The sequence below is a fragment of the Podarcis cretensis genome, assembly GCF_951804945.1.
Source record: "Podarcis cretensis genome assembly, chromosome: 6".
NCBI lineage: Eukaryota > Metazoa > Chordata > Lepidosauria > Squamata > Lacertidae > Podarcis > Podarcis cretensis.
In genome coordinates, this window is record NC_137175.1 from 23,531,706 (window position 1) to 23,558,838 (window position 27,133).

A 27,133-nucleotide genomic window follows, 5' to 3' on the forward strand; every position below is an offset into this window, starting at 1 on the left:
CCTACTGGAGGAAGTGAAAAAGGCATTCCTGCTACAGTGAAGATACGTTTGGAGGATGTTATGTCCTAATTGGTACACATCCACTCCATCGACTGAGTTACACACACTGAAGAAATGAATACAGCTGGAGGCAGCATTGCCATCTCCCCTTGCCCTCGCTCCTGTCCTAGCAGCAGCTCTGTATTTTTAACAAAAATACAAAAAATACAATGCTGCCACTATTTCTAGTACAGCATACCCCATACCAAAAAAAAGGCTTCATCGTTTGAATTTCTATTTGTCATGCACTTGGTGACAGGGGTCCTGCTACCATCTAAGAGCAGTGACTGATTCATTATTCCCAGAAGGCTAAGCCAGGTTAGCCTGTTGCAGCAGAAGTAATAAAAAAACTCTTGCGGTGCCTTAAAAGACTCACACTGCGGCATAAGCTTCCGTGTATCCGATGAAAGTGCACTCTAGTCAACAAAAGCTGATGCCATAATAAAATACGTTGGTCTTCAAGGTGCCGCAAGAGTTTTTTTATTGTTTTAGATTTATAAGCTGTTCAGGTACATGGGAAGAGGCAGCAAGTCACCTGCCACTTTCTCACTGAGTAGTAAGTAAAACAAATGGGAACATAGGAAGCTGCCATAGCAGATTAGGCTTCGTCCAGGCTAGCAGAGGCTCTCCAAGGGGTCAGGCAAGCAGGGCGTTCTTTGCCACCGCTGCCCCAAATGCATTTAGATGGAGGTGCCAGGGATTGAAGCGGAAGCCTTCTGCATGCAAGACACACACTCTGCTTTGGAAATAAGTAATTATTATTATTATTATTTATTATTTATACCCCGCCCATCTGGCTGGGTTTCCCCAGCCACTCTGGGCGGCTTCCAACAAAACACTAAAATACAATAACCTATTAAACATTAAAAACTCCCCTAAACAGGGCTGCCTTCAGATGTCTTCTAAAAGGCTGGCAGTTGTTTTTCTCTTTGACATCTGGTGGGAGGGCGTTCCACAGGGTGGGTGCCACTACCGAGTAGGCCCTCTGCCTGGTTCCCTGAGTCGGTCCATCGTGTACCCTGTTGTCTCCTCTGGTTGTCAGCAGCAAGGTATCACGCAAGGGAGGCTCCCAGCGGTGCCAGGATTGAACCTGCAACACTTCTGCTCCCTACCCCCGAGCTGCATCCCTTCCCCTGAGGGCGATCGCTGAAGGGACGCGCACACGACCTTCTGTCCGCCCCACGCAAGCCGCTGCTTGCGGAACGCGCCAAAGCGGAAGCTACCATTAGGAGAGGAGGCGGGGGGGGGTGGATGGGCGCCATGTGCGGAGAAGAGGGAGAGATAACCTCTCCCTTTGTTCCCTATGCAATGATCCCTTTTCTTGCCCACCTCCTGCCTCTGAGCGGACCCCGCACCTGGCTGACACGGCACCAGGAAGACAGGGCAGAACGGGGGGGGGTGGACTCTGGAGGGGAAGCATCGCCGTAGGAGGAAGCGGAGTGTGTGTGTGTGTGCGCGTGCGTGTATGGGTGGCTGGCAGCGTCCCTTCCCTCTCTGCCTCCCCAAACTGGGCCTGGAAGCCGTTGGCCTGTTGCCATGGCTACGGAGCGGCATCCTCCCAACCCACTCCCCTCCGCGGCCCTGGCAGTCCAATAGGGGAAGCGGGAGACGCCGCGGGGAGTTGGGCGGGGGAGAGAGAGAGAGAGAGAGAGAGAAGACGGGGGGGGGGAGGGAAGGAGGAAGGCGTGTCCATGGCGGAAAGGGCGTGGCCCCGGCGCCGGAAGTGCCTGCAGGAGCCGCAGGGTGTGTATCTCTGTGGTGAAAAGAGCGGAGCGGGCTGCCGCGCGCCGAGAGACGCCTCATTCCTCCCGGGGGACGACGACTCTTTTCGGAGGCCTGTGAGCCGCCTTCTCCTCCGCCTTAGCCGTCAGGTGAGCGGGTTTTCCCGCCGGAATCCCCTCCCCCACCCGGGCCCGAGTCGCGCGTGCAGCTGCCCTTCCCCGCCCCCACGCGCAGCGGAGCGGGGGGGGGAAAGAGGGCAGAGCCGAGGTCTCCCCCGCCCCTCCCTCCGTCCCCTCTTCCTTCCCTTCCCCGGCTGCTTTCGGAAGCGAGGACGGGGCTGCCTCCGGCTCGGCTCGTTCCGGAGAGAGGCCTGAGGAAGGCCGCGGAACCGCCGCCGCCGCCGCCGCCTTTCGGTCCTGAGACGGCACCCCACCTACGCGGCGGACTGAGGGCACGGGCAGCAGCCCCTCCTTGGCAGCGGGGCTCTCGCCTCTTCCCCCCCCCCCACCTCGCCCCCTTTTCCGCTCCAGGGTCTCCGCCCGGTGGCGTCACCTCGCCTGCCAGCGGCCCCGCCCTGGCTGAGTCACCACCTTCTGCCCGGGGCTGGGCGGGCTCACCTGTCCGGAACGAGCCAGAGGTGGGGCTGCTCGCTTTTTTAGCCGCGCTTCTGGCGAAAGGGCCTCCACCACAACCCGGCTCCGTCAGGGTTCAGGTCGCCCTTGCGGCCAGGGGAGTGGGCGGGGTGCCCCCTCCCCCTTTTTTTAAAAAACCAAACCACACACTTGCACAATCCAGCCTTTGGGGCTTTGCCCACCTGAAAAGACAGGATTTTTTGTGCCAAAGCAGCTTTAAGTAAGCTCACCTGGAAGCAAACCTCATGGGCTTCCACGGCTTATGACTACAGGCTTGGTCCCTTTTCTACATGAATGTTCGTCTACCCCTTGCAACTACACACAGTTTCTCCTTGCTAAAATAGTCTTGATTTCTTCCTTTCATTCCTTGTATTTTATTTTTAAAAGGCGTGAGATCAATAGCATTTGTGTTTTCAGAATACCTGTTCAAGTGGTGAGGGAAGAGAGTGAATGGTAAGGAGTATTCCAGGTGCCAAATGGCCGGCTCGCTAACACTAGTAGTTTGATTGTGCTTTTAGGGAATAGTAGTTCTTACTGGTTAGCTATACCAAAACTTCAATGGCAGCTCTGTTGGGGAAATGGTAACTGACCATTGTTTGGCTGCAGCATCTTTACCCTGCCACTTAATGAAGAAAGCTTTTAAGAGTGGCTTACAAAAATCCCTTACTCCCTCTTTTGCTGTTGCCAAACTTACCTGATGCACCAAATTTGAATCTGAGCTCTAAAACCCTTTATGTCAAAAAAATTACTTATGTTTGTAATTTAGAAAATATGTGTGTGACCAACATAAAAATCTTATTCAAAAAAAATTGTGTATCATACTTTGAATATAATGAATGTGTGGGTGGGTCTTGCACATACAGTGGTACCTCCAGTTGCGAACAGGATCCATTCCGAAGGTCTGGCCAGATCCTGAGGTTTTCGCAACCAGAGGAGAAGCGGTAGACCGCTTCTGCACATGCGCGTGCAGCGGTAGACCACTTTTGCACATGCGTGCACAGCGAAACACTTCCGGGGTTCCTGCTTTCACATCCTGAAGTTTACATTACGTGAGGGTAACGTACCCCAAGGTGCTACTATAATTCTTTATATCACTTTAATTGCATTCTAGTCTAAACTTAACTGCCTAGAGCCACATCACTAATCCATAAAAAACAAAAACCCTGCTCCCTGCTAGCTTTCACCAACCCCTCAATTCCATAGTAGAGATCCTTGAATGCAGTTGCTTACATGCAGCTTGGTCTCTTTGTGAACAGGGTTATTAATCCAAGACTTACTTTTAGGGAGATGTAGAGAACACAACAGAATCTGAGAACATGGACGAAAGGCAGGATATAAATGTACTTTAATCTATTGACTCCTAGAACTAGACACACATATATCAGCAGCTCTTTCCAACTCAATCTGGGATGATAGAGCATGAGGAAGAGCAGTCACCATCACAAATCCAATGGGGAACCACCCTTAGAGGGTGTTCAATTCTCTCTCCTCAGTGTCTTGACTAGTGAGAGGAAGTAGGCTTTTAACTTCTTCAGAATTCAGTTCACACACCTTTCCAGGGTTTCTGTGTGCCCCTACTCCCTGCACAAGGAGCCTAGAATTTGATAATAACTTATTTAAGCTAAACGGAAAGCCAATGTTACCTAGGGTGCCTCTGCTGTGAGAGTCCCTTGGAGTTACTAGGGTGAATATAGTGAAGATTATAAAGTCCATTGCAAAATAGTCATTCTGCACAATTAATAGTATGAGAGCTGGACCATAAAGAAGGTTGATCGCTGAAGAATTGATGCTTTTGAATTATGGGGCTGGAGGAGACTCTTGAGAGTCTCATGGACTGCAAGAAGATCCAACCTATCAATTCTGAAGGAAATCAGCCCTGAGTGCTCACTGGAAGGACAGATCCTGAAGCTGAGGCTCCAATACTTTGGCCACCTCATGAGAAGAGAAGACTCCCTGGAAAAGAGCCTGATGCTGGGAAAGATTGAGGGCACAAGGAGAAGGGGACGACAAGATGGTTGGACAGTGTTCTCGAAGCTACCAACATGAGTTTCACCAAACTGTGGGAGGCAGTGGAAGACAGGAGTGCCTGGCATGCTCTGGTCCATGGGGTCATGAAGAGCTGGAAATTATTAAACAACAACAAGAAGCACGTTCTAAAATTAGTTAAGGCAGCTCATTTTTAAAAACATTCTAAACGACAAATAAAATGATTGATGCTTAAAACAATATAAAAGATGCAATATTTAATTAAAAGTATGCTGGTAGAAAACAGTGTCCCATGCCTCCTAAAGGACAGGCATTGATTGACCCAGGTGTGCCTCTCTGGAAAGGCTTTTTCACAATCTTGGTGCCACTAGTGAAAAGGCTCTCTCTTGTGCACATACATCACACATCAGTACAGCAAGGTGACACAGCGGAGGCCACCAAAGTTAAACAGATTTCTCAGAAATTTGAATGGGAGCAGGTGATTCTGTAGATACCATAGTCCTAGGCCACTTCAAATTGCATTGATAGAAGTATACTGACATTTTTTGGTATGCTTGATAAAGCCTATAAGTCAGCTTACTGTTGCGAGTGACCTTGCTGTAGCTGCTTGTGGTAAAGATGAATTAATATCAGCATGGTTGGGAGCTCTTTAAAAAATGAACAGGAAATGAAATATTGGGAAGTTAAAATTACATAGTAAAATCTCCCAATATGAAGATTATTACATTATTTTTTTATTATTACAAAAATATGACATTTCATTTATGGTCTTAGGGTAGTAATCCAACTAAGTCATACATAGTAGATCCATTGAAATAAGTCATACATAGTAGATCCATTGAAATAAATGTATTTAAATTACTCATGCCTAACTTAAGGTCATTGATTTCATTGGGTGGTAACTTTCAGCTTTAATGGAAATGTATCCAAATAATGGTCACAATGACCTGAACATTCTTTTCATTAAGATGGTTTTACATGTATAGAAAGAAGGTGATCAATTCTTCCTAATGTCCAGTACAACATAGTCTTACAGTCCATATTGGCAAATGTCATTGAATAATCAGTATAATAGTGGCCAGTGTTCTTCACCAGGCTGTGGTCAACATAAAAGACCACACATCAGCTATGTGCAAGAAACCTATTGCAAATAGATAAGCTGAGTTTTTGCTATGATATTGGAAGGGGCTTCAGGGACATAGTGTTCTGTACCCTCTGAAAAGTAACCACCAGCTGTGCTGCCTGCTGGGAGAGCATTCCCATAATCCACAATATCTGTCAATACTGTAGTTGCTGTTGCGTCAGCATGTCTGTGACTGAATTATAAAGGAAGCCCCCCCCCCCCCCAACTGCCTTCAGAAAGCTACTGGTTTCCTGAATTTTAAAATGAAAGTTTTAGAACTGGAGTGTTGCTGTAGAGCTTTTTCTCTCTTTTTCCTTCTTTGGTTGTAGCAGATAACAATTTTCTCAAAACAAATATATTCCAATGTTAGTTTAACACCCATTTTGGTCATCTGCAGCTCTTGTTTAAAGTGTAAATATGGTGGAGAGAGATTGCCACCCTTATTATTTAAGATGGATTGAAGATGGCGTTTTTAAGAGAAGAGAATTTGAAGCATCCCCCCTCCTTTGGTGGTGTGGAAAGCTAGTAATGACAACTTCATTTTATGAATGTCTCTTAAGTGGTTTAATTAGAGCTAGTTAAAAATTAACCAAAAAATCTCTGTCACTTTTCTGCATTAAAAACAATACCCAGGTCATTTGAAACACTTCATGCTAGTGTGTTTCCATTTTACTATATTAAGCCAGTCAGATACTTCTCTGCCAATTTCCCTTTTCTACAGTATTTAACGTGCCATTATTTTGCATCTGTTTTGATGTCTTGTGTAGCTCATGGAAATTAGAAGCAACAGACTACAAGCAGCCATGAGTGGTGTCTTTATAATTGCAATTCCAAAGTGTGACTTACCTCAAAGATCCTTCAGTACCAATTGAGTAACCTTGGAACAGCTTCTGTTGTTACTTGCACTTTCCAGTGGTTTTCACTGATTTTTCTCAGATGGAAACATCTGAGAATCAGAAGTCTCCTTCAAAGTGCTAAAATCTTACATGTATTCTGTGTTCTCCATACATAATCAGTACCCAGGATTGTCTGGAGAATCATGCCAAATTTGGTAGATTTTCCTATGAGATACTGCTTCTGTCATGGCATTGAATCTTTTGTTCAGAGATCCTTCTATAACTTCCCCCTTTTCCAAGCTCCCTCATAGTGACCACAGAGCATTCATCTCTTGTCTGAACAAGGTAAGCAATGAAGAAAATTCAAACTGTTCCTTTGTTCATGTAGACCCAGACAGATTGCTCACATACTTGAGAGAACATGTCTCCTGAAAAAGGAATGAATTCAAATATAAATAACTTTAACATGCCCAAAACAAAATTTTGTTTTGACTATGGCAGACCAACACGGCTACCTATCTGTAACTTTAACATGCCCTATTAGACAGTTCTAAATACTTTGAGTAAGATAACTTCTTCATGCAATGAGACTTCATTTTCCTGCTCTGGAAGATCCCCCACCTCCTGGAGCTTGGAAGGTGTGTAGGTGCTGCGTGAGGTGGTGGAGGAAGGTTAAGTATTGTTGCATTTCTGTTTGTGCACAGAAATGCTTGCTGCAACCGTATGGTAGCAAATTTTCCATCAAGGCAAGTTAGCAAGTGTGAGTAAAAGTTTTAAAGCTTTATGTTGAATTTTTAAATGTTGGAATGTTTTTATAGCCTTAAGAATGAAATCTGCTTGAGCTAACACATCAGAGTCCAGGTATTTATTGCACTTGTGAAGATAGTATATAAGAGCAGTTGTCATTTTATTGCATATTGTGTTAAACTGGTGGCTATCCACAATTGAGAGTTTGACTCTCAGGCGTCTTAAACAGGTGTGAGTTCTTTGTGCCCCAGTCACCAGCTTTGAAAATGAGTATCCAGATATTCAGTTCCCATCATGCCAGATAAAGAGACATGCTGTACCTGTCAGGCAAGAATGAGGGTTTTTAACCACATGACTAAGTTCAAAATCTAGAAATAACGTTAATTGTTTGTAAGCAATTAACATGCAGAATTTTTTTTAAAAAAAAGCTGCCGCAGGGCTTTCTGAGTAAGGATCAGGACTGTGTGTGTTTAATCCTTCCTCACTGTTGTGATTCCACTATAAATCTATCCTCACCCAAGCTGCTATTAGCCCTAGGAGGGAAGCTCCCATTGGTGTCAATGGGAGCTTTCCTCTGGGAGCTAACAACAATGTATGTTTTGTGTTTGGGGGGAAGTGTTGGGGTCGTGTCCAAAAAGGGTTAATCCCTATTCATTTTTGTTTCAATCCAGCTCATCAAACCCTGCATCAACTGTTTAAATCAGTCTTTCTGAACCTTGGGTCCATGGATATTGTTGGACTACAACTCGCCTCTTCCTTGACTACTGGTCCTGCTAGCTAGGGATCATTGGAGCTGTAGCCCATCAACATTCAGGGACCCAAGGTTGAGAAAGGCTGGTTTAAATGTTTTAAAAGGTTGCATTAATTGCTTACATGAAATTGATGCTGCATGTAGTACAGTGTTAGTTCATTCAGCCCATCACTCTTGTCGTGCACTACAGTGGTCTTTCCATTCCCCATAATTCTGTACTTTTCTCCTAGAGCATGTTACTTCTCTTTAATTCTGAAGTGCCATTATACTTGCACATATTCCCTTCAATAAATTGATTTACCTTCTGAAGGGTTTTTTTTTTTTTGTGGGGAACAGGTAATGCATACTCCTAAGGAAACAGTTCTTGTTTCTAATGAAAAGAAACCTAATAACAATGCTGGTGTTGCAAATTCAGCAGGGAATCCTGTAAGCGGGAAATTGCTGAGAAGGGCAGAGACTTGCAAAGTGTTAGATAATGATTTATAAGTAGTGTAGTATTGTACTTTGTAGTGGTCTTGGATAAAATTCTGCAGTGGTGGTGTGTGAAATGGTCTTCAACTATGACAACTTCTAAACCTTCCAAATTTGGTCCAGCGCGGAGCTCCTGAGAACCAGTCTATCATCATTCCATTTCAGTGCTCTGGTGCTGGAAAATGACATTGTTGCTTGCTGCAAAGGAGCAAGGAGCAAGTCTTTAGAACTGAGACACAAGTGTTCTCTGCAGGGGTTGCTTTTAGGTTGAAGGGGGAAGTGAGTTTGCTCACAGTTACTTGTATCCCATTTGAAGGGCTGCCTTGTTAGTTTATTCTCATACAAAAGGAGCCATTGGTTAGCAAGGAGATTAACCTGTTCTGTTTAGTGGCAGTTGGGTAAAGCTATCCGAGCTCAGTATCATTTGCCTCAAGAAGGATACATCTAATTAAATTGTGGCACAAGCTTCTGTAGAGATTAAAATAGAAATAGTTGTGTACATTGCGCTGTTAGATGTAGTCAGAGATGGCTATCCCAGAATAATATGGTGTGTATACAATCATTCCTGAAGTTGCTGTTGAACAGGTCAAATTTTACAGAGGATCAGTGACAGGCAGGAGAGCAGTTCATAACAAACCACTCATAGATGCTACATCCCAGCACAAGACTCTTCCTTTTGTTACTTTGAAAGGGCCACACTCTACTACCCTATTATATTGGTGGATTTTTAAACTTACTCCTATGTCAAGAGTACTGGAGTCTTCCCTTGTCGTCACTTTGGAATAACCCACATCCTGATGCTTTACTTTCAGATTTACTGTATTTTATGCCTATCAAATCATAGTCTGCTGCAGGAAATAAACATTCCTTTTTTACTCTTGCCTCTCTCCCTTTTAGGAACAAACATGGATAAAAGTGAGTTGGTGCAGAAGGCCAAACTTGCTGAGCAGGCAGAGCGCTATGATGATATGGCTGCTGCCATGAAGGCTGTCACTGAGCAGGGACATGAGCTGTCCAATGAAGAAAGGAATCTACTCTCTGTTGCCTACAAGAACGTGGTTGGTGCCCGTCGCTCTTCGTGGCGTGTCATCTCCAGCATTGAACAGAAGACGGAAAGAAATGAGAAGAAACAGCAGATGGGAAGAGAATATCGTGAGAAGATTGAGGCTGAACTGAAGGACATCTGCAATGATGTTCTGGTAATAGTCTAGTAGGAATGGATATAGCAGCATACGTTAAGGGGCTCCATCTGCTGGGAAGCTTGTGAGCTCAAGGCAGGAGCACAGTTTCATTGCTTAAGGATCTACTTTGGTCCAACAGCCAAAGATCCTCGCTTTGTAATTATGTTGTTTATATGCTAGGTGTAAAAAATTATTTTTATTTGATACTTGATAGACGATGTGTACACTTGTATGGACCAAACCTATAAACAACACAAAACATATATAAACCTCTCTTCTATAATCTAGCCAATGAATTAAAAGAAATATGATCTTGTATATAAAGCCACCAGAGTCTCATCTCCAAAGTTTTTTTAAAAAAGAACTTGGTGCCTCCTGATCTTCTAAATGTTGCTCAACCACAACTTTCATCATTCCTGGTCATTGGCCATGCTGGGTGGGGCTATGCTAGAGCATGTAATTCAGCAACAACTGGAAGGCTTTAGGTTAGGCCCTCAAATTGTAGATGTACACATAAAGGGGGTCAGTTGAGGAGAATGTGTGTAACCTTGTGATTATATGTCTTTCAGGAACTGCTGGATAAGTACCTTATTGCTAATGCCACACAGCCAGAAAGCAAAGTCTTCTATTTGAAAATGAAAGGAGATTACTATAGATACCTTTCAGAAGTGGCATCTGGAGAAAGCAAGCAAAGTAGGTGGTTACCTTAAAATCAGAAGCCTGCCTTAATGATTCTCTACAAGAACTGTGTGTGGTATTATTAAACTGCTCCTTGATCTCACAATAAATTTGTCTCAGTATTCTGAGAAAATCAGATGTTCTGAATGCAAAGGAATAGGGAAAAGAACCATTGGCTTCCTGTTGTATTCAACCATAAGGTGGCTGACTACCGTGGAAGGGCCAGGTTGAAAGGATTGCTGCTGCAGGATACTTGTTTTTAGTATCTCCAACTTGACTAGAGGTTACTAAAAGGAGGTAACAGCAAATCACAAGGAATGGGTGTTCTGCATTCTTCCATTAAGACAGCAGTTCCCTCTAGGTGAGGATTTATATTGGATTTAGGAGTTGAATATGTCTACAATATACACAGAAATTAAAATTTTCTAGTGTTGTAAATTATTTCATGAAAATCTTCCTACTACACATTTTGAGTAAGTAAAGCTTTAAAAAAAGCATTTCACTCATTCCAAGAAAGAAAATATTCCATAGGAGTCCCCCCCCCAAAAGGTTCCCTAAATTTCCCATTGAAAAGAAATCTTTGAGGGGGGGTGTACTCTTTCTTCCATTTACTTTTTTCCAGGCCTTTACATCTCTGCTGCAACTGAATGCAAAGGCTCCTAATGGAACCTCTGACCACAAGGAAAGATGTGGGAAGTTCCATTTCAGAACTTAGAAGTGTGGGAAGCAGAAAGTATAAGTTACTTGTACTTATCTTGACTATAAAGTCACAGTTTGTACCTGCATCTTATTTAATTAATCTGTAGTCACAGATGCTGGATCTGTGTGCCGTAAAACCTTAGATGGTCTATGAATTGGTTGTTAAACAAATATGTCTGTACCTGATACAAGGCTAGTGGCATTTCACCGTTTAGCCTACTCTTGCTATAGATTTTTTTTTTTTTTTTTGCTTCCCCCCAATAACCTTTGTAGTGTTCTTGGAAGATCACCAAATATAGAACCTTGTAAAGTTTTTAGATATAGGGATCGTGTTCAAATGTTACTATACAGTATTAACTAATATGTGACACAACTTATAGCTACGATAGAATTTCTAGACCCAATAGAATTTGGTTCTGGATCAAATAGCTAAGATAGAATAGGAAATGTTTTACAGCTAGGTTCATGTGATATTCACATATAAGCGGTTAGGCCATACTCTTTGTAGAACGTCATATTTGTAATTGCCCCCCCCCCATATTAAATGTGTGTGTATTTAATCTAAGGTTTTATTGTTTAGGATGCACTGAAATTGAGCGATACTTGCAAAATGTATTCCTCTACTACAAAGAAGACTCTGGTAGTTCTATGCCCCTGCCCTCATGGCCTTGACAGGCTGCTACTTTGACAACATTTTTTCTTCATGTATTTTCCCATCATATCAACACTGACAAACCAGTCAATGTAATGACCCTGAGGACAAACTAGCTAATTCTAAGGAAAGACAATATTTTCTGAGTTGGAGTTGCTCTCACTCTGAGCTTTGGTTGTTGCCAGTGACTATGCATAGCCAAATCTTGCCACACAGTGTCCCTGCTGCTAGGTAGAAGATGGCCAGTCTTAAAGCAAACTGGTGCTGAAGCTATGAACAAGTACAAAAAAGGTAACATTTCAGCAGTCTTTTGGGAAACATTTCAGGCTCCTAAAAAAACTGTTTTTGTGTGTAACAAAATGTTCACTACAGATCACTGTTCAGCCCTATTCTATGCAGGCACCTGTGTAAATGTTTCTGACTTGGAGTTGGCCATGTCAGGAAATATTAAAATTATCACCATCTTTTCTTGCAGCAACAGTAGCAAATTCTCAGCAAGCATATCAGGAAGCATTTGAAATCAGCAAGAAAGAGATGCAACCAACACATCCTATTCGACTTGGTCTGGCACTTAATTTCTCTGTGTTCTACTATGAGATACTAAACTCACCAGAGAAAGCCTGCAGTCTGGCAAAGACGGTAAATAGACTTAATATTGTCAAGAATGGTTATGGGGAAACAAATTTGAGATACACGTTGAACAGTTGTGAATGCAACTAGAAACGTATGGCTTAATAAATCATGTCGGAGAGCTCTAGGAGCTCTTTTATATTATTCAGAAGAAAGATTAATTATTAAGTTAAAACAACACACTTGAAATTAGAGGTGGCACTTTTATATTCTAAGGAAGTCTGTCTTGGGTCTTAACCTGGATGAACACAAGTGTAATGTTATGCGTTTTTCGTCACTTAGCTAGCCCTATCTGTGCTTGGAAATTAAATGGGTTAAACATTCTTAAGGCAGGAAGGATCAGAAGCAGAATAAAGCGAATTAATTATTTGAATTTGGTTTAGGCATTTGATGAAGCAATAGCTGAACTGGACACACTGAATGAAGAATCTTACAAAGATAGTACTCTGATTATGCAGCTACTTAGAGATAACCTTACTGTAAGTATTTCTTCGAAAAACTGGCTACACTTTAAATGATGCAGTGTTTTATAATTTTAAGTCTTGCCATCCCACAAATGGTTGATAATTGCACCCTTACAAACTATTTTGGATGTAGCACAAAGTTAGTTCCATATGAAAGAATGACTGCATTGTGTGTGTGGAGCAGTCATACCTGTAATGGAAAACTAGCCAAATGCCCTTATCAGGCAGCTAACAAATTTGTGTGTTTCCTGCAGGCTTCATGTACTCATTGTTTAACTTCATCTAATCTCCAGTCTTTAGTTCATCATTCATTAACTCTTCTACTCAAATAATACTGCTCTACTGAAACAAATTACCCCACTACCTTTTTCCAGACCAATGTAATTAACTGCATGCTTTCAGCATAAACATGTTTGTATTTTCTTACAGCTATGGACATCGGAAAACCAGGGAGATGAAGGGGAAGCTGGGGAGGGCGAGAACTAATGGCTGTCACGCTTCACTATATGTTCAATGTCACTCTGTATCCTACACGTTATATCCCTTTGTGCGACAAGCAAAAAGAATAGTACATCGACTTCACAACCTCAACGTAGCAAACTGTCTGTGGGGTAAAAACAATTGGTTGGTGTTCTGTGTACATAAAATGGAGATCAATTGAGCAATGGCATTTTGAACCTTTCCTATTATGAACACTTACAATTATGATTACTGTGTTTATATTTTTTTTAACTGAACACTGTGATTATGGGTTTTGCGATTGCAGTTGACTTTACAAAACTCGAAATGATGGAAGAGTAGATATGAATCATGTAATTCATTGGAAAGATTATAATCTGGGATCAAAGTAGTCGAAGTACAATTCTGTTGTAAAGTTGTACAGAAAATTATAGAGATTATATTGTGACACTGCAACATGGAAGGGAAACAATCTATTGTGCGGCATTCCAGTTCAGTAGTTCACTTCTGTGAATTTAATAGGCACATTCATTCAGACATTTTTGTTTTTGAAATAATAATGCTGGACATGCTGCTTTTTAGCCAAATGCTCATGTCAAATGTAAACATTTTCTGAGGCCTCAATTTAAAGCAGAAAAAAAACCGGCAGCCTAAGTTCCAGACTCCTTAACAGTGGCAGAATACTGGGGCTTTGTCTATGGAGAAACATCCAGTCCTCTTTCTGTGGACATCGTCAAGCCCCTTCCCACAGCAATAAGTTAACATATTTACAATATGGACTATTCTTGGTAGTGAATTTTTAGAGCACTACCATGGAATTTCAACAGGATGTTTCTGTTTTTATGGCCTTATTAGTTGCTGGGTAGGCATGCTAAATAGAACTGTTTTCCCACTTTAAAATGCTAAACTCTTAATCTCCCTCCTCACTTCAGGGAGGAGGCCTGTCCCTTTGAAAAATCCGAAAGAGCTCTTCTTTGCATGGATTGTGTGCTCCCACCCAGTCCCATTCCGGCTTCAGTTTAAAGCCTGAGGTCCTTTGTGTATGCTGTTAAGTCCTTGATGATGGGAGCGGCTTAAATATGTTGGAATACAGGTCTCACTTAGATGCTGAAGGCTTGCCAGTGCTGCTGTAGTTCTCAGCTCTTGGCATCTACCCACTCCTGGGTCACAATCAAGATCCTGTTAAACATTTTCCCATAGCTGCCTTAGGAATACAGACCATAAACATGCATATTAATTGTTAGCTTGAGATACTGAAATTCCAAATGTTCAATTGTTTATAAACCTGTCCAGTCAAATACCAGAATTCAATAGGAGTTGCATGAATAATGCAGAGGAAAGATTTGAATACTCACCCTTTTCAATCTTTTTAGTATCGTTCCTCTGCCTATAGCATTCCGCTTAGATCATAGAATCCATCTGTTCGTCTTTTCATCTGTCGCTGAAGAGAGAAATTCATGCACTGACTTCAAAATTCCCCTCTTACTAGCTGAACAAATTGTGCAGTTATACTTGGCGCTTGATAAATGCGGTAGTGAATGTGGAACCGAGCCTGTCTGTATATCTGGTAGCTCTTTTTGCGTTGTTTCTACTGACCAGTATTTTGCCTAAAGTTTGCTTCTGTGACGGTTGTATTGCCTAGCACACACACACGTGGTTGTGAGAATAGTATAGCAAAAAGAAATACCTGGTTATTGATGTACTAGATTTGTGTATGTCTTTTAAAACAGTTCTAGTTTCACCTTACACAATCGGGAAAGTGTAAAAGAATTCAAAGACAATAAAAAGTTTTATCAGTTGTGGTCTGTTGTTTTTTTTACACTTTTGTTTGTTATTGCCATGGCTGAATACTATGGCGGTAGAATGACTGTGCTGTTTTATGTCTCGTAGCTTGCTTAACTGCTAAAGCAGCCTGTAAGGTCTGCACCCCCACACACACCAAAAAAACCCCACCACCTCGTCACAACTGTATAGAGTTGGTCATTTCTGTTTCACAGGAAGAGTGAAAGAAGACACCTTGTGCAAGGCTTTACAGCATCCAAGCCTATCTACTGGACATCTGCCTTCTTTTAGACAATAGTGAATGATTTTGAATATCATAAAACATGCTGCATTATTCCTTATTAAAGTAGCATTGGGTTCTAGAAATAGTTTAGCTTCCAGAAAGGTTTTGACGTAACATTGAACAGAAATGGCTTCAAGTGGCCCTTGATTTCTTAGCTTTCTGACATTAAGCATGAATTCATATTATTCAAAAGCTACCTTCGTTATGAAATCCTTTAAGAATAAGGTTTGTCCTATAAGTACAAGTAGCTATGACCGGCGGCTGGTGCAAATAAAGCTTCATTCAGCTTGTAGGTGCAAGTGATTGAAGGGTCTAAATGGCACTATGTGGGTTGTAATTGTATTTAGAATAGTTCTGCTGCAGAAGTCTAAATTGTACTTCCTTTAGACTTTTGATTCTTTTCCATTATTAGAATAATATCTTATTCTGCCAGGTATTATTAGTACCACCAGCTCCAAGGTTCCTATTAGAAATACAGTGTGAGGTTCTAGTTTTCTGATGCACTTCGTAATATCTTTAAAGGGATCTTTCTGATCTCATTTATGAAAAGATGCTTGAACTCCCCCTGCAGAAAAAGTGCACAGGTTCTTTCAAATGGTAAGAAATGTAGCCAAAAGCAAGGACCTCTGTTCCTACAAAGACTAAGAAGGGCTCATCTAGGCTTCCTTTTGTGTCGTGTTTCTAGGCACAGATTCAGGCTTTAAAGCTCTCTGTCCAAGCAGACTTTTTTTTTGTCCCTGCCCTTTCCCTGGGAAAACCTGTGTTTTACCACTGAATTGGAGCAAACAGGTTTTCTGCAGATTGCTGTTCACTTTATTCAGTGGAAAAACACAAGTGTTCCTGGGCAAAATGCCAAAATCAAAACTCTCAGATACGGTGCTTTAAAGCATGAACCTGTGCCTGGAAAGCACAGCACAAAATGAAGTCTGGATGGGCCCTTAATGTTGAATCTACACTTACTGATGATTTCAGAAGGGGTAGGTTACTTTTGTACTCTCCCAATGTGTTGAGTGCATGAAATTGGCACCAAACAGTAACACACTTCCTGCGCTACCATTTCAGAGTGCAGATAATGAGCTGTGTGTTTCAGTACTTCCTCATGAAGGAGACTCCATCTGTTTGGTTTAAAAGGCCAGGCTGAATCCTTCACTCTAATGTACTTGTTTTGCATGCATAAAGGGTTGTTTTTAATTGAGCATTCAAAGATGCAGCCCTCCCAACTTGCAGCCTGAAATTGCACAGCTTACAAAAAGTGTGCTTTCAATTTCTGCAGAATGTAAGCTAGCCTTCCAGATACGTTCCACAATTCGTTTGCTTGTCTCTGTATGTTGTTGGCTCATGCCCAAGTGTAGAGTACTTGTCTTAGAGCAGAAAGGGAAGAACGTGATAACTGCCTAAAACAGCTTTTCGTCTAGACAATGTGGAAAAGCAACTTGCTGCGATACCAAACAGCTGCCAGTCAGCTGTGTTTTTTCCGTTTGAGGACTTTACCCTTCATAGGAAAATGAGAGCGATGTTATGGCCAGACTTTGAAAGACTTGTTCTAGTTCCCGAGCTGCTTTTGCTGTTACAGAAAAGCCACAACTTAAACCGCCTTTGGAAGCCAATGGCTATCTGAACAGCCCATGTGCAGAGAGGAAAATGGAAAGGTAGCTTGAGTAGCTATGAAGTAGTATGACTTGATGTAGCGATGGAAATATGCTGAAAGAAGAGATGCTTGGAGACAATGCTTTAAAGTGTGCTTGGTGTTACAGCTCCAGCAACAAGATTTGTGGTGTAACAAAGTTATTGTGGCATGAGCCTTTTTCATCAGATGCAGGAGCTATGGAGATGATGGATGCAAGCAGGGACCAAAGGACTGGTCCTTTTTATTTCCCCTGCAATGATTGCTCAAGTTCTTTCTCACCCATCCACAGTGACATGGAGAGCCCTCTTTGCTGTCGACACTTGTTTTTGTCCCACGCAGCATCTTTTGCTATTGTGTTCAGGATTGAAATGTGCGGGGAGATAAGCATTTGGGCCATTAGGGTGGGGTGAGAGGAACATCCGTCCTGGGTGAAACAGATAGGCATTCCAGGAGGGTGTAAAAGATCGTGGGTTGTATCCAAGTAAGTCGTAAGTACGTTTATTGAAATTAATGAGCTTAAGGGCCTTGGTTTCAATGGATCCTACTCCCAAGTGTGACTTGATTAGATAAAACCCTACGTAATATTTTAATAAATGTTAATAAAAGTTATTTAGATGGTAGATTTAAAAAAATGTCCGGTTCAGAGGCTTAGTGAGAGCAGCATGGCAGGCAAATTGATAGCAATTTTTCACTGGCTCTGTGTCTAGTGGCATTCAGGCACTGAATCTGGTTAACAGAGCCTGAGACTTAACCCCAGCCAGTTGATGCAGATTGGACAACAGTTATGGGGAGAGAAGTTCCCTCAACAGCTTCTTAGAAGCGCAGTCTCATCTGAGTAGGGGGAATGACATTTTATCAGTAATACATAAAGTTTAGAAAGCGCTGCATCTGTAAGAAATTCTTTTAGTGTGGCAGCCCCTACACTTTGAAACTCCCTGCCTATTGATTTTAGGCAGGTGCCTTCACTGTACTGTTTTCAGTGCCTGCTTCAAAACATTTTTGTTTAGGCAAGATATGTAGAACATTGACATGTGTTTTAATCTGGTTTTTAGTTTATTGCTTTGTTTTTGTAAACCGCTTTGCTGTTTGGTTTGGTTTTAAAATCAAATAGTATGTAAATTTTGTGAAATAAATAAACATACAAACATTTTCGGTGTCTGATTTACCTCTTCACTCTTTCTAGGGAAGTCCCAAGGGTTACGCTTACTTTAACTTTCCTTGCATATGTAAATTGCTTAAAGGTTCTACTAACAATCGAGTTGAATTTTTGTTCAAATGAAAAAAAGAGAGACTGAAATCTGTGTCTTCCCATCTTTTAATGCTTGTTTCGTGCATGTCCCTAACTCCTGGAGAACGATATATTTGTTTGCTATTGTGGCAACTGAAGAACGTATTGTAAATGTTTTAAAATGTCAATGCAGCAACATACAGAACACACAGTTCATTGTTATGCATGTTACTCAGAAGTACCGTATTTTTCGCCCTATAGGACACACTTTTTCCCCTCCAAAAATGAAGGGGAAATGTGTGTGTGTCCTATGGGGCGAATGCAGGCTTTCACTGAAGCCTGGAGAGCGAGAGGCGTCGGTGCGCACCGACACCTCTCACTCTCCAGGCTCCAGGAAGCTATCCGCAATCCTTGCGCACCCGGGGGACCTCCCCCCGGGTGCGCCCGGCTTGCGGGCGGCAGCCGACAGCGCGAAGCACGGGCCGCCCTTTGGAGGACGCCCCATGCTTCGCGCAGGTGTCCGCAAGCCTTGCGCGCCCGGGGAAACTCCCACCGGCGCGCAGGGCTTGCGGGCGGCAGCCGGCAGCACAGAGCACGGGGCGCCCTTTGGAGGACGCCCCGTGCTTCGCGCAGGTGTCCGCAGCCTGCCACCCGGCGGGCGCGGCGCCCTGAAGCAGAGCGCCCTGCGTGCCGGACAGACATCCGCAGCGTGGGGAGCCCTGCAGGAGTTCCCCGCAGGGCTCCCCACCCTGCGGATAGCAGCCTGCCGCCCGGCGCGCATGGCGCCCTGAAGCAGAGCGCCCCGCGCGCTGGACAGACATCGGCCAGCCCCACAAGCTCCGGGGACAGCGGGGAGGCGCAGCGCCGCCATCCCACTGTTCCCCGGCCTGGTTTTGGGGGGGGGGGGAAATAAAGGAAAAATTTTTTTCCTTTATTTCCCCCCCCCCCAAAAAAGTAGGTGCGTCCTATGGGACGGAGCGTCCTATGGGACGAAAAATACGGTAAGTCCCAAGGCTTTCAATGGAGCTCTTTCCCATCCAGGTGCCTTCCAGTTGTTTTGGACTACAACTCCTATCGTCTGACTGGCCAGCCACACCCGTTTCAAGAAACTCCATTTCTTTCCTTCTGTTTTGTCTCTACCTCACCCTTCCTGCACCCCACTATTTCAGCAAGCTCAGTCATATTTGAGTTGTCTTTGACTTGGGGGTGAGTGTGTTACTTTTCCTGAATCATTTTTTGCATTCCTGCTCATATTGTGGTTCCTCTAAACTTGTTGCTACCTCCCTCTTGTTCATAGATGGTGTTATTCTGGCTACATAAGAACAGGCATTAAAAAAAACAAATTCACTTTTAGTACATAGGATTCAACATAGTTTAATTGTTTGTTAGGAAGCAGGTCAAGTGACTGTTTCCAACTGGCTGTAACGAACAGTCATACTTAAGAGTAAACCTTTTGAAAAAAAAGCAGGATTATATTTTTTTAGTTTCTTTTCATTTTAAATATTTTACTTCCTTATGCTTAGAGGACAATTTTGCCATGAACTTTCCTTCTATTTATGCAGCTGGTTTTTATGCAGAAAGTTTATTTTGATTCTTAAGAGGATGCTCTCTTTAGTTGTTAACTGTGCTTTACAGAATGTATTGATTCTCTCATATTTGTTGCTTATTAAGGATGTTTTAACCTATGGATGGAGCCAATGCTAGTCCTACTCATAGTTGACCCATTGAAGTGAACGGGCATGGATCACTTAATTTCGATGGGTGTACTCTTGAGTAGAATTTGATTGGCTACAACTTTCTATTGCGTGGACAGGCGGAGTCCCCAGATCCCGCGCGGTCCCCCCGTCATGTGGAATAACGACTCTAGACAACGTGCTATGGGATTAAATTGGCCACAACTTTATTAAATTTCAAATGTGGGTAGACCTTGGCTCAGGCATTGGGCGTTCTCCCTCCCTAGTCCCCAGCCGGGGACCTAGGGAGCATGAGGGTTATCCAGTGTGTGTGGGGGGGTGGGCCGGCTCTGGAGAACATATGTTCAAGCAGAGATAGCCGCCCCCGTTACGCCGCCGCAGGGGAGAGCAATGACGACCTTTCGGCGTACGGCCAAAGCCTCCCTTCAAAACCCCTTTAACGGGGAACCCTGGTATCGCCGCCGCAAAGAGGAAGATGGACTAAAGGATTCCGCCCAAGGCCTGATACCGCCAAAGTTGTGACGTTTTGCTACGGGAAAGGCGAAACCTGCCAATGCAGGGAAATTCCTTTCCGGCCCTTTAACAGCGACCTTATCATAGCAGCGCCCGCATACCTGTGGAGACAGGTTAACCTGCAAAACCTATGAAGAAAAGTTAACCTGCAAAAGACATTAACTGAGGGTGGGTAGGGTGGGAGAAGCTCTGGAGCCAAGTGAGGATTAACAATTAAGATCCACCCTCTATTGTGTGGGCAGGTAATCCCTCCCCTTACCTGGCCTGGTTTCCCTGGCAACGCTTCCCCCAGATGGGATTGGACAACTCACTGGGGTAGGCGGGGACCTCCAGGTATCCCACCTGAGGGAAGGCAAAGCCTATGCTGATGGGGCCACTCCAGATCCAGGGCTGCACGCGTCCACGCAAAAGGCGCCCCCCGTTTTAAGTGGGAAGCGGTCATTGTAACCTATGTACTACATCTAATGCTGGAGGCAATGTGCCCCCAGTGACCATTCCTGGAAATCACAGGTGGGAATGTCCCAGATCCTACCAGTGGTGTAGTATCTGGGGGGCACAGGGGTGGTTGCCCCGGGTGCTAAATTGTTAGGGGCACAAAATTTCAACACCCTGTTGTGCCCGAATACAGCTGTGCACTTCTATTGTTGGTCTGTGCTCACTTCTCCATGTGAACCAGGAAGTGGCCTATCCCAAAAACAGAATGACTTGAATGTACATATGTACATGAAGGACCAGGAGCGCAGCCTGGGAGTCATTTTGGACTCACAGCTGTCTATGGAGGCACAGGTCAAATCTGTATCCAGGGCAGCTGTTTACCAGCTCCATCTGGTACGTAGACTGAGACCTTATCTGCCTGCGGACTGTCTCGCCAGAGTGGTGCATGCTCTGGTTATCTCCCGCTTGGACTACTGCAATGCACTCTACGTGGGGCTACCTTTGAAGGTGACCCAGAAACTACAACTAATCAAGAATGCGGCAGCTAGACTGGTGACTGGGGGCGGCCGCCGAGACCATATAACACCGGTCTTGAAAGACCTACATTGGCTCCTAGTACGTTTCCGGGCACAATTCAAAGTGTTGGTGCTGACCTTTAAAGCCCTAAATGGCCTTGGTCCAGTATATCTGAAGGAGCGTCTCCACCCACATTGTTCTACCCGGACACTGAGGTCCAGCACCGAGGGCCTTCTGGCGGTTCCCTCACTGCGAGAAGCCAAGTTACAGGGAAGCAGGCAGAGGGCCTTCTCAGTAGTGGCGCCCTCCCTGTGGAACGCCCTCCCACCAGATGTCAAAGAGAACAACAACTACCAGACTTTTAGAAGACATCTGAAGGCAGGCCTGTTTAGGGAAGCTTTTAATGTTTGATGTGTTACAGTATTTTAATATTTTTTTTGGAAGCCGCCCAGAGTGGCTGGGGAAGCCGAGCATTGGCAACCCATGATATGCCACTGTATCCTGCTTTTGGTCTTCCCATAGGCACCTGCTTGGCCACTGTGAGATGGGCCTGATCCAGCAATCCCTTCTTAGGTCCTTAAACCACACAGAGGGAGGAATTCAGCATAGGGCCAAGAAGATTGCTCTGTCAGTGTAAGCATTTCTCATTGCCTGATTCAACCATCTGCTCTCTCCTCCCCCTGCATACTGTTCTGGGGTGGGGTGGGGGAGCTCTGTTGTACTAGTGATCGTCTTTGTACAAGTTTCTACTAGTGGGGCTTGTTATAGTTGAATCCCACCCCCTCCGTTTTGTTTAAATGGTACATAAATGGTCCAAATAACTAAACAAAACTAACTTGGGTTCATTAATTTCATTGGCTCTGCTCGTGAGTAGAACTAGGTAAGCACAGATTAGTATTAAACAAAAATCTATACAGACTAGGTTTATATTTTTAAAAAAAACCCCAAAAATCTACAGCCGACCCCTCTCCTCACCCACCCCTAGTTTTTAGAAGGGAAGTGCATAGCTTTCATCCCAGAGTTGAATTCCAGTACCACTTTCTTTGAAAACAAACCTGCAGAGTAGGCAAGAGGGTGGAGTCTCTTTTGTAGTATTTTGAATCCACAAAGTTTCTTATAAATGAGTGGGTGACAACCTTCACTGCTGGTGTTGGCATCGAAGCTCACCGGAGCACAAGACCCAGCTTCCCACCCTGAACACTTAACAAAATAACTGGTTTTATTGCCTTGCCCTGTACTTCTAACTCTGGAGGGGCTGGCAGCATGGTGTGGGGTCTCAGGAAAAGCCACAGAGGCCTGTTCTTCTCCTGTTTGTTCGGTTAGCCTAACTGATGCCATTTTGCATCTGTAAAAAACTACCTGCTTTAGAATGTAAGAGGGTGAGCCACAAATACGTGAAGACCAGATAACGTTGCTAGGCGATTTTCAGAAAATCCTCCCTCTGCCAGGCTACTCTCCCCTTCAAGGTCTCCAGGCAGGGTGTCCTGTTTCAATGAGCACGAGCAGCTGAATAAACGAGTGATTATGGGAATCTCCTCTGTCTATGGCATTTATTGGCTTTTCAGTGACCAAGGCAGCTTGGACCCGATTAGCGGACCCCAACAATGGCTGGAATGGTTGGAGCAGGTGGTGGTGCTACAGGAAGTGGCTGGCCACACCTATGAGTGAAGGGGGCGGGGCAATGTATTTCTGAGAGCTGCTCCCACATTAGGGAGGACCAGCACTGAAGGTGAATGTTTGCTGGCGGCCTTGCGTCACATGTGAGTGCTTTATGGGTTTGAGGGGAAAGCTGGCTGGTGGGAGGGATTGGGAAATCACAAAAAGGCAGTATATTGTTACATGTATAGTCAGGTTCTATGCATGTTTACTCTTAGTCAAGATTTCAGGTGAACATGTTCCCAAATTAAGTGTGCAAAGAACTGCAGCTTGAAGTTGAGCCTGTTTAATGCTCCACTAGTGCTTTAAGTAAGAGACATACTGAATTTGAAATTGGCTTTCTGGATTTGTTTCCTACCTCATCTCCCCCACCTTTCAGCCGAGACACAAGTGAAATTGTGGATTTAAGCAGACACACTAAAAGCACAGGAAATACCTGCCTTGGCAGTTTGTGAGAAGGATCTCGAGCATGAGTCAGCAGTGTGATGGGGCTGCAGAAAAGGCTAATGTGGTTATTAGGCTTCATGAGTAGAACCATAGTTTCCAAGTCACACAACGTAACCCTGCAGTTTGCTGGTTGTAACCTAGGCTGTGACTCAGGCCTTATCTCTGATTTTCCCAATGTGTGCCGTTCAGTGTGGGACCATTTCTGGACAGAAAAATCAACTAAGCAACCAGTTAAAAACAAGTCTAGTTACTTTCCACAATTAGTTTCCAATTGCTTAGTTAAAAGGTTTCCCCTTAATTGTCCAGCAGGAAGGAAAATCTAAAGGTCAGGAACAAGACTAGGAGGAGGGACCCTCAAGGGGGAGTTAACAAACACACCCTAAACTTTTCTCTCTGCCCCTAAGTTTGTTTTGTAATGCATATTTTTCTCAGCAGCACTCTCCCCAAATGCTTGACTATGGTTGCAATCTAAGTGGTTCTTCATTTGTAAACTTGTTTTATGGTATCGTGATACAAGATTAAAACTGGGTTGTTGTTTTATGTTGTTGTTTTTTTGAGAGAGAAAACAAGCTCCACACCAGTTTTCAACTTTTTAGTTATAACTTAAACTGCTTCCTTTCTTTTACACTTGTTGGTATCCCCCTGTTCACTGTATCCTTGTCATCTCCCCGCCCCCCCAGGAAACAAGAAAATATGCCAGTCATTTAATTCCTGGTGTAAATTTTCTCTTAACTTACCTAATGGGCTATGTGAACATCAAATTAACACACACTTCCTGTGCGGAGGAGCGAGGGGGAAGGTTGCTGCCTTTCCCTGGCCCTCAAATCCTCTCTACCAATGAGTTGGCACTGAATTGACTGACACCCCTCTCCACCCAAAAAATGCCCCCACCTAGAAATGTGGCTGCCCCACCTAACAAGGAAGGCTGGCTGTAGGAATATAACACAGCACATCTTTTGGGAGTCATCCTTAAATTTATGCAGTGTCGTGTCCAGATCCTCTGTTGAATGTTACCCCACTTGGCTCCTGTAATCTGCTGGTGAGCATTGGACCCTATATGACCCCATTGGGTCCCAAAGTGGGAGATATCCCTCTATTGTGGGTGGGGGCGGGTGGGTTACCTAGAGGGGCCCCTCTGAGAGTTAAGGGAGTGACAGGGGAACTTTGAAAATCTGGCATCACTGGATCAAGTTCATCAGTTTGGTTGAACTGGTTAATTAAAACTAAATCGTTCTGATAGGTGTGTGAAGAGATGTTCAGTTGTTACCGTTTTGAATTGTATTGTGTCCTTATCTTCCTTAAGTGATTGTGCCAACCACTGTTCTGAATAATAATTTTTATAGGGTAGGGGGAACTGGAGATGAGTTTATGGAACCGAGGCGGCATGAAAAAGTTTGGGAACCTCTGTATTACACCCTTCCACTCAACCTGTTGTGTTCCAGAATTTGTTGGCTTGCAGTTCCCATCATCTCAGGCTAGTGGCCCTACTGGGTGGGGCTGATGGGAGTTGCAGGTCAAAACAACTTGAGGATGTTGGGACCATAAAATCATAGAGTTAGAAGGGACCCTGAGGGTCATCTAGCACAACCCCCTGCAATGCAGAAGTCTCAGCACATGGGTTATGGATCTCTAATGCACCATAATTTCTCATGTTCTCTCTCTCTGTACACACACACACACACACACACACACACACACACACCCTCTTCTGTTTATTATTACCTATGGTGTATTATGGTGTGGAGGTGCTATCCAAGGGGACAAAGAGGTTGTAATAGTGCCTGCATAGTGGAGTATGGGTTGAATTGTTGCATGAGCGGACTTCCCCATTCCTTCTCCAGAGAGTCTCCCGAGTCCCAACCCTCCAGACAATATTATAGAAGCAAGGGGTGCAAGTCCCTCTACATGAGCGGAATTCTGTTCTGCTAAGCATGAAACTTGTCGGGTGCAGCTTTGCATGTCAGATACCTTGTATAGGGGATGCGGGTGGCGCTGTGGGTTAAACCACAGAGCCTAGGACTTGACAATCAGAAGGTCGGCGGTTCGAATCCCCGCGATGGGGTGAGCTCCCGTTGCTCGGTCCCTGCTCCTGCCAACCTCGCAGTTTGAAAGCATGTCAAAGTGCAAATAGATAAATAAGTACCGCTTTGGTGGGAAGGTAAACAGCATTTCCGTGCGCTGCTCTGGTTCACCAGAAACGGCTTAGTCATGCTGGCCACATGACCTGGAAGCTGTACGCCGGCTCCCTCGGCCAATAAAGCGAGATGAGCGCCGCAACCCCAGAGTCGGCCACGACTGGACCCAATGGTCAGGGGTCCCTTTACCTTTACCTTTATACCTTGTATAAAATCTATGCAGACGTACTAATAAGGTAAAGGTACCCCTGCCCGTAAGGGGCAGTCTTGACAGACTCTAGGGTTGTGCCCTCATTTCACTCTAGAGGCCGGGAGCCAGCGCTGTCCGCAGACACTTCCAGGTCACGTGGTCAGCGTGACTAAGCTGCATCTGGCGAGCCAGCGCAGCACACGGAAACGCCATTTACCTTCCCGCTGGTAAGCAGTCCCTATTTATCTACTTGCACCCAGGGGTGCTTTCGAACTGCTAGGTTGGCAGGCGCTGGGACCAAATGACGGGAGCGCACCCCACCGCGGGGATTCGAACCGCCGACCATGCGATCAGCAAGTCCTAGGCGTTGAGGTTTTACCCACAGCGCCACCCGCGTCCCAGACGTACTAATATACATTAGTAAATACATGTGTTACTCCTATTTACATAGCATGGGCAGGGAGGGGAGAAACGTGGTGAAAATGACTCTGGATATAGTGGGTTTCATTTGCAGGCAACTTCAAGAGCTCAGTCAGAGGTTTACATGGAATCTACCCTATAGAGTCCTGCTGTTTTTGCATCTCTAAAGATCCCTGTTATGCTGCCTGGGAGTAACTAGGTTTTGCTTCACTTCCCAAGTTAAACTGCATGATTGACCATGAATGCTAGTGGCCCAGGATATCCGCTAGCCTCCCTCTATGTGGGCGACTTGCACCCGGATGTAACCGAAGCCATGTTGTACGAGAAATTCTCGCCTGCTGGACCAATTCTGTCCATCAGAGTTTGCCGAGATGTCTCCACACGCCGATCACTAGGTTATGCCTACATAAATTTTCAACAGCCTGCTGATGGTAAGTGAGTGAGAACGTCTTCTAAACTCTCAAATGTTGTATTTTGTTTGCATCAAATATCTTTGCTCCATTCTTCAGCTGAAAAGACTTCCAGGGTAGATTACAGATCAATAAAAAGTACCGTAATACTGTGTTGCCTGAAGTCAGAGGCTATCTCAAAGGCAGGACACGAAAGGAAAAGGAGCAGAGAAAGAAAAGGGAGCAAACTCTGGCGCTAGTTAATAAAGTTCTTATAATAGTGGAGAGGGAAAGGGTTTGGTGCACAGGTGGGGAGACTGCTATCCTCTGGATGTTGTTGGACTCCAACTCCCATCAGCCCTGGCCAGCATGGCCAGGGGTTGCTGGGAACTGTAGTTCACCGTCATCTGGAGGTCCTCAGGTGCCCCATTGTTGGTCTGGAGAGAGAGGGGGATCCAAATGTTTTTGGTTTCAGATGAGCTCATGAAGTGGCCCTGCTTCCCATCTCTCCCTCAGCTGCAGCCTGATAAATCCATGTCGTATGGAGGGCCTTCTCGGTAGTGGCGCCCGTCCTGTGGAACGCCCTCCCATCAGATGTCAAAGAGATAAACAACTATCTGACATTCAGAAGATATCTTAAGGCAGCCCGGTTCAGGGAAATTTTTAATGTGTGACATTTTAGTGTATTTTTGGTCTCTGTGGAAGCCATCCAGAGTGGCTGGGGAAACCCAGCCAGATGGATGGGGTA

The 27,133-nt window shown here is 44.5% G+C and overlaps 2 protein-coding genes and 1 long non-coding RNA gene across 3 annotated transcripts in view; 2 read left to right on the plus strand and 1 right to left on the minus strand.

Moving 5' to 3' along the window:
• LOC307218075 overlaps nt 1-27,133 on the minus strand; it is a 343,388-nt gene that overhangs the window by 195,014 nt on the left and 121,241 nt on the right. The window lies entirely within an intron of this gene.
• On the plus strand, nt 1,721-14,869 carry YWHAB (tyrosine 3-monooxygenase/tryptophan 5-monooxygenase activation protein beta). Its single transcript, XM_079979973.1, has 6 exons — nt 1,721-1,910; nt 9,205-9,506; nt 10,058-10,181; nt 11,993-12,156; nt 12,531-12,626; nt 13,041-14,869. The coding sequence occupies exons 2-6, from the start codon at nt 9,213-9,215 to the stop codon at nt 13,095-13,097; spliced, it is 735 nt and encodes a 244-aa protein (XP_079836099.1). The 5' UTR covers nt 1,721-1,910; nt 9,205-9,212; the 3' UTR covers nt 13,098-14,869.
• PABPC1L (poly(A) binding protein cytoplasmic 1 like) overlaps nt 21,764-27,133 on the plus strand; it is a 33,125-nt gene continuing 27,755 nt past the window's right edge. Inside the window, exons 1-2 of the mRNA XM_079979277.1 lie at nt 21,764-21,781; nt 26,216-26,427. Of these exons, the coding sequence (XP_079835403.1) occupies nt 26,235-26,427 (193 nt within the window). The 5' untranslated portion in view covers nt 21,764-21,781; nt 26,216-26,234. The remainder of the gene's footprint in view (nt 21,782-26,215; nt 26,428-27,133) is intronic.